The sequence below is a fragment of the Medicago sativa genome, chromosome 2 (assembly GCF_051527215.1).
Source record: "Medicago sativa cultivar Bolivia chromosome 2, Bolivia_mono, whole genome shotgun sequence".
NCBI lineage: Eukaryota > Viridiplantae > Streptophyta > Magnoliopsida > Fabales > Fabaceae > Medicago > Medicago sativa.
The window spans coordinates 34,785,281-34,797,537 of NC_140750.1; the positions used below are offsets into that span (position 1 = coordinate 34,785,281).

The 12,257-nt window shown below is 33.4% G+C and overlaps 1 protein-coding gene across 1 annotated transcript; it reads left to right on the forward strand.

The window, feature by feature from the left end:
* The first annotated feature begins 1,912 nt into the window (after nucleotides 1-1,912).
* Nucleotides 1,913-2,872, forward strand: LOC146946501 (NDR1/HIN1-like protein 10). The gene has a single exon (XM_085748907.1). It carries the CDS (start codon nucleotides 2,090-2,092, stop codon nucleotides 2,828-2,830), a length of 741 nt encoding a protein of 246 aa, XP_085605033.1. The 5' UTR covers nucleotides 1,913-2,089; the 3' UTR covers nucleotides 2,831-2,872.
* The last annotated feature ends 9,385 nt before the right edge of the window (nucleotides 2,873-12,257 follow it).

The following is a 12,257-nucleotide window of genomic DNA, read 5'->3' on the forward strand; positions in this document are numbered from 1 at the left end:
GATTTATAATTTTCACCTCCTCCGTGAAAATTCAAAGGATGATTAACTACCCTTCCAACCAATCCTTCATAACTTCAAAACACGTTAAACATTACAAATTTTAGAATTCAAAACTGCAGGGCGCACAAAAAACTTATAGGATGTGAAAAGTAATAGGCTCTTGTTCTTTTAATATCATTAAAAGTTTAAATATTTTTTTAAAAGATTATTAAAGATCCCATTTGAATATATGTTATTATTATTTAGCTTGTGCCAAAGTGAGAGGGCTAATTTAGCTTCTTAAAAAAATTTATTTCATTGAAAATTTAAATATTTTTCTGAGGTAATTTAAATATATTTTTAAATATTTCTAAAGACCGCATTTGGATATATATATATATATATATATATATATTCTTATACTTTCAAAAAAAATTATTATGGTATTTTCTTTGATATTTCCTTCTTTTTTTTTTGGTGGTGTCCAAGGTTCAAACCCTTTACCTTGTATATATTTTACATTGTCCTTACCAACTGAGCTAAGCTCACGGGGACAGCTTACTCTTTAAGTTACTTAGGATAGAATATTATGTTGAATATCCATTCTTTAAATATATCATAGCTTAGTCTCTAAGCTACTTTACTCCTATATAATAATAAATCTTTCATTTTGCTATTCAGTCACACGGTTTTCATCATATGTCTCTCTTTTCTCTCTTATTCAACAAGAGCATCATTTTTTTAAATTTGATCAAAACAAAATTATATAAGTGTAAACAAAATTGTTTAATTGAATGGTACAATTAGAATAAAAAAAATATATTAAAACTTGATATCAACTATATATAGATTTAGATATTTTAAGAAAATTATTTCTTCAAAATAAAGATATTTTAAGGAAAAAAATCATTTGAAGCATAAAAACCAATACAATTGAAAATATAATAGTTTGAATAAATGATAAAATTTTAAAAAATCTATATCAGAATTTGGTATTAACTACCAAATATTGACATTAATATGCAAATTTTAAATAATTTTATTTTATCTAGTAAAATATCCAAAATTTATTTTATTTGATCTTCTTTTTTTTGGGGAATGATTTTTATTTTATCTTTGAAGAATGTTGTTCACACTTCACTCATTGCTAGGAAATACTAGTAATTTACCAATATAACCTCATCGGCAGTTAACTGCCGATACATTTTAATCGGCGGCAGTTAATTCCCGATGGACATTTACGTCTTTTCCTAATGTGTTTCAGCCTTATCTTTTATAATCACTATTTCCTCCCTTTATGCAAAGTATGCCCTACCTTTCTTGTAAAAAGAAAAAAAAAATTCTCTCAAAGATCGTAATTATCTATACTATAAGGAAAACAACATCTTTCAACACTTTTGGCTGAATTTTTCTCTTTCCAAAAATGCCTTCAATTTTCAATACTAATAACACATGTAACCAATAGACACATGTAACCAATAGATGAGAATAAATTTAAATATTAAAACTAAATGTAACAAACACGATATGAGTATATATATGTCCAGTCTTTTTGATTTATCCTTTAAAAAGTATAAAAAACTAAATGAGCATATTTTATACTTACTTTTTTATTATCTCAGTTATACCCTTAAACAACTTTTTAGATTATATTTTTTTGTTATATTGTTGATGACATTGAAATAGATAATCATGGTTAGTTTGATATGTTATATTATGAATGCAAAAATCATTAATATTTTTAATTTTAATCAGAATCAAAATTTCATACAAAAAAACTGTTCATAATTTTTAAACGTTAGCGCAATAAAAAAAGCAAAAATACAGGCACATGAGTGTCCGTCTTTTCGCTAGTTGATTTATAATGGATTCTATGTCCATGCTAATTTTAATGAAGGGTTAATTTTGCCTCGAATCTGTTAAATATATTGATTCCAAATCTAATCTTTAATTTACAACGATAGTCAATATATTAAATATTATTGACTTTAAATCAAATTTATAATTTACAAGAATCTGCAATATATTTATTTATTAAATAAATTCCCACTCTCTATAAAATTTACAAGGATCTACAACATATTTATTTATTAAACAAATCTCTACTCTCATGTATCAAAAAAAAAAAAAAAACAAATTTCTACTCTCTATAAATACACATAAGCATATGCTTGTTCGACAAATCACATTCACCATGAGTGGTAGTGGAATCAAAAGCATAGCCTGCACCATTACGTCAATTTCCTTGATTTCGTTGGTCATCTTTTTGATCGTTGCTCTCTCGCCACCCTTCAATGTCAAGTTCGACATAACAAATATCTCCCTCATGCAATTCAACCTCACAAGCAACAACACCCTATATTACAACTTTAAGGTCAACATTACATCAAGAAACTCCAACAACCATGGAAAAATATATTATAGGAGGATCACTGCAGTTGCATGGTACAAAGATAATGATTTTGCATGGGTGAGTTTGACACCTTTTGTCCAAAGAAAAAAGAATACTACTTTACTTGGGCCAATAGTGTTTGAAGGGAACTATATGATCAATCTCAAATCGAAACAACTTGATGAATATGAGGAGGAGAGACGTATTGGAATTTACAATGATTTGGCTGTGGATTTGGAAATCAAAATTAAATCTAAATATGGAGGGATCAAGAGTAACCATTATCCACTAGTTCAATGTCGTCGCTTAAGTGTTCCTTTTATTTCTAATGGTGAAACATCACCTACTTTCAATGTTACTAGATGCAAGAATCGGTGGCCAAGACAAACATTTTGGTTATGGTCGTGGCATTCAAGTTCAAGGTCAAGGTCAAGGTCTAAATCACGAAGAAAACGGTGATTATTGCATCGAGTCATATGCATGATAGTTTAATAAACTATTATATTTATCTCACAAAATCTACTTATTACTTTTATCTTTGGTACTCGTATAATTTTTATGGTAGTCTTTCTATTGCATAACTTAATGTAATGGTTTTCTCAGTCTATATTAATAAAAAATTTGACCTATTAAAAGTGTGAAATTTTTATTTTAGTTTTCGATTGCATGTCGATTTTCATCCAAAAATATATTGCACTACATAAAGTTCTAGACTTTTTGAAAGAACATAAAGTTCTAGAGACTCATATAAGGTTTGTGTACGGAATTGTCATTATTTTGTTTTGAAGGGATTATGATTCTCGGTGAACCATAAAATTTCCTATTAATTATAACCAACAAGATATGCATTAATTTTTTTAATGGAAAAAATTAATAATTAGTTGTTACACTAATATTTACTTAAACCACAAAAAAAAAGACTAATATTTACTTCTTCTTTCGAATTTAACTCAAAATATTCAACTCCTTTCTTAAAGGCGTAGTTTTCGTCGTGTAGTGCTCTATGGTAGTAGAAGAAGAAGGGACGTTACCCGCATGACTAGTTAAGTGGGCTATTTTTTTTTTTTGAAAGGTAGTTAAGTGGGCTATTTTTTGTTGTTTGTACACTAAATGCATGGGATTAGTAGATATGTGTGTATGGTGAGGTATGAGAGTAGGGGTAACATCCCTTCCCTTATTATAAAAGCTTAACTTGCCGAGCTGGCGCTAAACCCTAATCAACTTAAGTTTTCCCTCCTAAGCTAACCTTAAATGCAAGCTAAACTGACAACTACTCATCCATCCCTCAAACTTTTCAAATGCTGCATTAATTAATAGTTTGTGACTTTGTATAATCGATGTTGTTTTAATTGAACCTTTATGTATGCACATTGCTCCATAGTTAATTTTTGTTTTGGTATTGTTGTTTGACTGTTGTGTGTAGTTGGGATAGATTTTTGGGCTGGCTCTAATTTGATTTTGTTGTTGCTCAACGAAGTTCCTAATTTTTTCTGTTTAACATCATGTTCTGTGTGAATTTTGACTTTTAGTGATTGCTTTTGAACACTTATCATTGTGCGTTTGCAATTTGGTTTTCTACGATTTAATTGTAAGAGAGTGTATATGCATAGACTATCTACAGACGAGCTTAGCATTGGCAAAAAGGGCTGTAGAAGATCACTAGCCTAAACGAAAGAGGCCTTGCTCTTGCCAGGTGATTCAAGCTCTTTGTTCCACTATGCTTATATGATTTTTCTTCATTTCATTAACCTTTTTATTTTGGATATTCAACAAATTGTTTGCTAAAAAACTTCATGCTTAATGTATGCATATTCTCCTTCGAGATATATATAATTATTCTGATTCTTCCAACAAAAGGTACGGCTCCTTTTTAAGCTTAATTTTTGTATTCTTATTGGAATGAGAATTCTTATATGTTTTAGTCTTTTAGAACACAAAATTTGTACATTTGTAAACTAATTAAAAATCCTAGCAATATATAGATTGTTATGCTTTAGGATATTTAGAGCTCTTAATTCGTCCATGATGGCAAGGGATTGGTTGGTTGAGTTACTATTGTTCAATTGTTGGATGTGCCAAACTGCGGAGATTAAAGTGCCCCATATAAAGGCATATCTATGTAGAAGTTTGTCTTTTCCATATATTTTTTAGAGAAGATTTTTTTTCCCATACACTGGTGCAAAATTTTGAGGCTATGATGAAAATCAATAGTTTTCCAAGAAGTTTCATTTTAGTTAATGATTTACCAATGTCGATTGATTTGTATTTACAGTTTGATTAGACATGTTGGCTATCGTATAATCTATTATAGAAAACTAGGTACCATTAGTAGAATATATTTAAGTGTGAGAGTTTTGGCTGGAGTTGCATAGTTTGATGTTGAATTGCAGCAATTTGTTAATAATGCCTTTTGTCTGCAATGTCTACAATCGGATGTAGTTGCCAATTTTGAATTGGAAGAATGTTTTGATAACATGGATATATCCACTTGAATAAGTTAATTAATTTTTCTTTTTGCAAGGATAATTAAGATTTGTATTTTAATGGTTGGGACAAAGATTGTGACATATGTTTTGATTTGGACATGTCTCTCGACATTTTTCTCTGTTTATTTGAAGTCAAATTTTGTGATGGTGTTATCTAATTAATAATCATGGAGTACCATCATTTGACATTTAGGCAAAAAACACTTCAAAAGTTTGTACACATCTAACTTACAATTCTGTTAAATGATTGCAACCACTGGTTTATAAAACGATTACTCCCTTTATTAGTTCTACTTCTATATGGGACAAATTTGATTTGGGGTTGTAGAATTGATTAATGATGACATGTTTCGTTGTTTTTGAGTTGAATTGATTTTGCTTCTAAAATTGATTCTACTAGAATTTTTAGCTTTCAATTCTAGAAATGATTCTTATACATAAATTTATAATTCAATTCAATTTACATGAATATATCCAAACACAAATCACAACTTTAATTGTAACTAACTTTTAGTTGGAACCAATTATACAAAATCAATTCCGTCAAAATTAATTTTTGTCACGGACTACACAATCAATTCACTCAAAATTAATTTTAGTCTTTTACTATTTCAATTTAACCCACTCTTTTTTTTAGTTCTTTTTTTTTTCCTGTCACATTCTATCTTTATGTCTCTCCTCTTATCCGAAGACCAAATTATAACTTCTATCACATCATTCTTTTTTTCACATTTTCTCTTTGTATGTGAATACACCCGCAAGGGATGTACGGGATATTTTCTTTTTTTAGTGAGATTTCTTTTGGGTTGATGTTTCTTATAACATTGTGAATTTCTATAATCTAACTCTTTCTTTTGATCTTGCACTTAATGTTGGAGCATGTGTTGATGTTTAAGCTAAAAGTTTTTTTTTTTTTTTTATATCTTTCAAAGGGTAGTTTGTAATTTAATTCTTTGTCATTTTTTAACCTAGCCATAAAAAGTAGTTTTTTTTCTCTCTGCTTGCTATTTGCTATCAGTATCATTCTACATAATAATATTTTCAAAAGATTGTTTTTATCAATTTTCGGTATTTATTTATTCAATTTTTCGATAATTTCGATCTGGTACTTATTCATACAACCATCTAACCATCTATTAGGATCGCTCAAACCTGACAGAACAGGAGGGAGACTAGGATCAAAATCTCACTATCAACCAACCCCTAGATTAATCTGCCACATAACACTATTGTTGCAAATACAAATATATGTTTGGTTGAGTGAATTTGTCATATTCTATTTCATTGTTTACAAATGATAATCATGTAAAAGTATCATCTTTTTTGTTTGTAAATTTCCTTAAAAACCCAATTAGAACGATTTTAATCTCTTTTTTTTTAGAGGAATGAACGATTTTAATCTTAATAATATATCTCTAACAATTTTATTTTTGGTTTAGCAAAAAGACCCGTGTGACGCACGGGTCCAAAGTCTAGTAAGAATTAAGTTGATAATATTTAGGGTTTGGTAGGAGAGTGAAAGCAGGGGCAGTGTGGCACATGGAAGAAAGGAGAGTGTAAAATTTGATTGAAAGAATCAAATATTCATGTTAAATTTGCATTGCAAGAAAGAATCAAAAGGAAGTATTATTTCTTAACTTACCTTGGACAAAATTTGCATACCAAGTTTCTAATTTAATTTTGTCAACAAAAAAAAAAGAAGTTTCTAATTTAATTATAAAAAAAAAAATCAGGTCTTCTTCCTTGATTCTCAATGCAAACTAGTGTGAGTGAGAATAAGAGGATGATCCTCCAGAACATACTAGGTGTGATTAATAGCAAAAGATGATGTGTAAATTCAAGTTTGCCAATAAGAAAGGAAGCCTAAACATTTACGAATCCAACTAATCAAGTTGTTATTTATACCTTTCACTAATAAAATAAACAATACAATCTACTCACTTGGAAACCCCTGTTATGGTCCCTAATTTAAAGGTCCACCCATGGTCCTCTCAAAATGATCGACCTTCAATAGCAAGTTGCAACAAAAAAAATACTGTTTTTTGGTCCCATATAGGAAAATTCATAAGTGGATAACCTTTTTTCTCCCCCTTTCTCTCTGTACATCACTCCATACTTATGCTTTCTTCTTCCATCTGATATTCACCCTCTTCCACCCGCGCCTCTCGTTTTTTTAACCATTTTTCTCCTCCTATCTCTTTGTTCATCAGTCAATATCCATGCCTTCTTCTTCTATCTGGCCTTCACTTTCACCACCGGAACCCCTCCATTTAAGCCATAAACTTGCAGATCAAAATCATTTCATCAATTACCTTTGTTCGTCCATCATTCACAACCGGCGATAGAGATTTGACAAAACGGTGACTGTAACATCCTGATTTTTAGGTTATTTGATAGATCTTTGGCAAGTGCACCAAATACTATCGAAGTAGTAAAAATATCGATCCCACGAGGACTGTTTTTAACTTCAATAATTCAATCGCGTTATAAAAATAGGATGTATAAAAGTTTATTTTTGTTTGCCACTAGGCAGTAGATTGGGTTTGATTTTATGAAATCAAATAAAAGAATAAGATTTGATTAAGAAAATATGGAGAGAGATGAGATCAGGTCTTCGAATCCTCTATGTTTCCCCTAATTGGTTACTGCACCTATTATTACTAATGATTTTCTAGTTTCACGATAGTTAACAAATTAGCCCTAATCAATCCCTTGAGTTAGGACCCTCTTCTTAAACTACAGCCCCTAATTCCTTAGGTGGTCTAATAATCCTTGAAGGTTTTATGAACGTTAACCTAATATCACTAACAAACGATTATCTATTCCTAGACTAACCATGTTTATCAGAACAATTCAATTAGGTCTAAGTCGAAAGCTATGGTCAGTAGTCATTCGATCTCACGAAATCATGTTTATATTTGATCAGGATATAAAAAGCATTAAGAACAATTGAATTGAATAAAGACTAGAAATTCATTAATAAACAATAGAGTTTCACAGCAACATAATATCAATTAGGGTTACATAGGTTCATCTCCGACCTAATCTCTAAGAGATTTAGCTACTCATAATTGAGTTTACAAATAGCATAATCAATGAAAGAATTAAAACATACATAAACTGGGTTAGAGATGATGAAATCCTCTCCGCTGCAGCCTTCTGGGTGTTAAAATCGCACTTTAGCTCTCCAAGATCGTAATCCCTATGTTTGAGAGTGACTTCAGCTTAAATAGGCAACTTCTGGATCGCCCAAAATCGCACCACGATTTAGAAATCGTACCACGATGGTCTCTTTGAACCCTAATTTCCTTTAAAGCCCTTCTTGAAATCGTATCACGATGGCATGGATCGTATTGCGATCCAACTCCTCAAAAAAACATGCTCTCTGACTTCAAGAAATCGTATTGCGATTAGTAAATCGCAGTACGATTGGCTTCTTCCAGTTCTTCCATATTTGATGCTTTTAACTGCTCCTGGACACTTAATGTTGCTTAGAACTCTATCAAAATGTCAAAATAAGTCCTAAAAATTACGTAATGACAGCATGTCATCACAACCCCAAACTTAAACCATTCCTTGTCCTCAAGGAATTTGCTTGCAGCAGTGACAAATGACAGTAAAATAACAGTTACCTGACAAAACGATAGTACCCAAAAGTTCATTCTCCTTCTAGCTAAAGATGAGCTAGTTTGACTTGTTCGCATCCACCAATTCACAACTCCACGCATCAATATGAAATAGGGTTCTACCAGTCGACATGCAGGTCTACATATTACCATACGCTTGAAAAGTTTCTAAATATCAATCAAAGTCAATATCATTACACACTTTTGAGGTCTTTAGGGTTATAACGGGGCTTAGGTGAAAGGTGGGATATATTTGGATAAGTAGGCTACACAAAATTTGAGTTAGGCATTCCTACGGAAGTTAAAGCACAAAATTCATTCCTTCATTCATTCACCTTGTGGAACAACAATCAATGTAAAGGTACTAGAGAATATTTTTAACATTTAGGGACACTCGAGTTTGAAGTTACTCGGATTTTCAATGTTTTGTCCCTTTTTCATCATTCAATTTCTTTGTTTTTTTTTTGATACACCATTTTTGTGTGTATTTTGCATGACAATTTCATATTTCTTTCATTTTTGTTCTCTTATTCTCTAGTACCCCCACCCCAAACTTAGTTGGTTGCAAATTCCAATAGCAACCCCAAACTTAATCTTTAGCAACATTCTACAATGCCTTAACTCAGAAAATACATTAAGGGACAAGTCCTAAAAGTCTCTAGGCTTGTAATGTAGTTTGTCACCGAACAAAAAGTTCTAATCCTACCGGCTCACAATTGGTTAAGAAAGGATAAATTCAACAAATTAAAACAGGGTAGGCTTCAAAAAGGCTCACAGGACCAAGCACTTTTGCCTCAGTGTGTAATTGACAAAGACCAATCAATAATAGAGAAACAATGCAAGTTCTAGAAATGTAGTTGCATGGAAAACTAATCTAAATATAAGTAAATTGAAAAACAAGATTTGGCAATGAACCTTATGGCTGAGATTTGTGGGAGTATGTGACTACCTAGCAACGCCGTACACTTCGCCTTTGATTCAAGTCACCCCTCCTTTAGAACTTTTGGAATACCGTTTCATCAAACAACTGTTACTAAACTGGAATAGGTCACATAACAAACAAATTCGTTAATAATAAACAAGTGCAAATTTATCACAAAAGGGGAAATTAGTTCAACGGACTTTTGACAATACGAGAAATAGAAACAATACGGAATGAAAAATTGTTCAACAGAAAATAAAAATTACAACAAATCAATAAAACAAGCAAAGCTGGACCCTCAGTGATCCAGTCCCATATCCACATCATCATAACCACCAGTCCCGGGTATCCCATCAAAGAAGTCATCAGCATCTGCCTTCTCTCCTGCCTCGAAATCATCAGTGATCTCCTTCTTCATGAAAGCAACATATCGCTCTTGGCGATCAAAGTAAGCATCCATAGACTCCCTAGACTTGTCAAACCTCTCATAAGACCCGGTGATAGGCCTCCTATGCATATGTGCCTCTGCAGCAAACTCAGCGGAGAACCTCGGACGGTTAACCCACATGAGATCAGAGGTCTCATTCATCCAGTTAGCAGAACTGAACATATACTCTAGAACCATAGGATGAACTGGAGGGTAAGAACCATGCTGACTACTACCCTCTCCATGCTCCATTTGTGGTGGCTGCTGCGGTGGTGGTGCCTCAGGTTCACCACTTCTCCTTCGCATATACTCAGCATATTTCTTCATTAAGACATCCATAGTCTTGTCCGTGATAGGCTTGGTGGTCGGAGTATGCAAATCACCCTCAAATTCTTGCACCAACTTCTTTTCACATAGCCAATTAATCATGCTCCCATGCCCATAGACCGACTTGTTTCCTTTTGCAAACATATGAATGTTGTTGGCGATGAGTTCACCAACATTAATGTGTTGTTGATCAAGAATAGCAGAAACAGTGAGCACTCGCTTGAGAGGAATCTCAGAAGAGCAAGATGTGCTCTCAAGCGTCTGAATAACAAAAGATGCCCACGCCTTTGGTATGGGCAAAAACTCAGCATATGTCAACATCCTAGCCCTCTTCCATGAAGCCCCTGGCCTACACATTTGGGCAAGCAACTCAGCCCATCGATCATCACCCCAACTTTTTGCCTCCCTCTCCAACCTCCGAACTGCACACTCTTCAGGAGCAACCAACCCAAGCAAGTTGTTGATTGTATCAGGGCTAAAATCTATGACCTTCCCTCGCACATACGATTGATATTTCGTTTCCGTGAAACGAGCGTTTGAATAAAACTCCATCACAACAGACTTGTTATTCTCTTCCGGTACCATGCTATTCAATTCTTCCCATCCTCTCTCACGAAGCATTGTGTCGAAAATGGGGTATTTCGTGAGATTCACCACATCAAACTGCCTCTCCCCTACAACCTCGAAACCCTTGCAGTAATCAAACCATGCACGAGCATCATCGGAAATGAAACGGTTAACATTGGATGGTGGAACGGGGGTTCGTTTGCGTTTGTTTTGGCTAGATGAAGGTTGGGTGGTTGTTTTCTTAGGCTTGGATTGTTGACGGGTCAATGGTTTGGAGGGTGGTTGTTGTTTGGGTGCCATTGATGAAAATTGGATGATTTGGTGAAAAGGGTAGGATGAATATGTTGGATTATGTGGATGAAGATGAAGGTTATTGAAGGAATTGATGTTGGGAAGTGTTAGGAAGATGAAAAATTGGTAGAAAAGGGATGAATTTCGTGGTTAGGGTTTCTGGAGAAATTTGGGCAGAGTAACACTAGGAAAAAGGGTCGAATGGTTGGTGCTGGAAACTGCTGGGTTTTTATAGAGCCTGATAAAATCGTACTGCGATGGTATAATCGTATTACGATTTCAGTTTGTAACGGTTATTTTTTTCAAATTCTTGATGCCATCGTAATGCGATTATCCCATCGTGGTACGATTTGTCTGAAACAGAAAGGGTGCAAAATTTTTCCATTGATCGTATTACGATACCCCAATCGTAATACGATTGCAAAAGTCAAAGTCCAGGTGTTTGACTTCACCATCGTACTACGATTTTACAATCGTAATGCGATGTTGTAAAGTCAGAATGCCAATATTTTAAAATTTAAAATTTTTTCTGGACTTCTACTTTTGAAAAAATAATTATTCTTGGAAAGGGAGATTGTGATACAACATCAGTATTGTATTACAATCTTCCTGGCAGGGCTTGCAAAAATTTTTTTAGGAAATCCTCTGCCTGTTTTGTGTTTTGTTGTAAAAGAAAAATTAAAAGATGAAAGCAATAAATTATACCTGAAAATAAATTAGTGGGTTGCCTCCCATCCAGCGCTTCTTTATCGTCACTAGCTTGACTGATGACGATCCCTAAGGATCAGTTGATGTCTCTCCCTCTTCATTATTTGGGAGCCCTCCTTCACGGTACCTTTTCAGCTTTCGTCCCTTACCCTTATAAGTTCCTTGTGCACCAGACTTCCTTAGGTCCACAGCTTCATCAACAGGTTTGTTTCTTGCCAACCCTTCGTCACAGTACCTCCTAATTCTTTCTAAAGTATCAGAGAGAATTGAAAGCATACACCATTGAAAAGCAGCCGGCCCATTACGCATCCCACAGGGAATCCTCTTATAAGCACATTTACCACCTGGACCAGTGGTAGTAGTCTTTGTTTCATTGTTACCAGTTGTCAATCCCCCATACTTGTTGTCACGGATGTCTCCTGATGATTGTTGTTGCATCTGTTCTTTGCTTACTTCCAGTTGCTTAGCACCCTCTATTACTCCAACATCTTCAATCACTTCTTTTCTGTCTATAGATTTCCCACTTTCCACT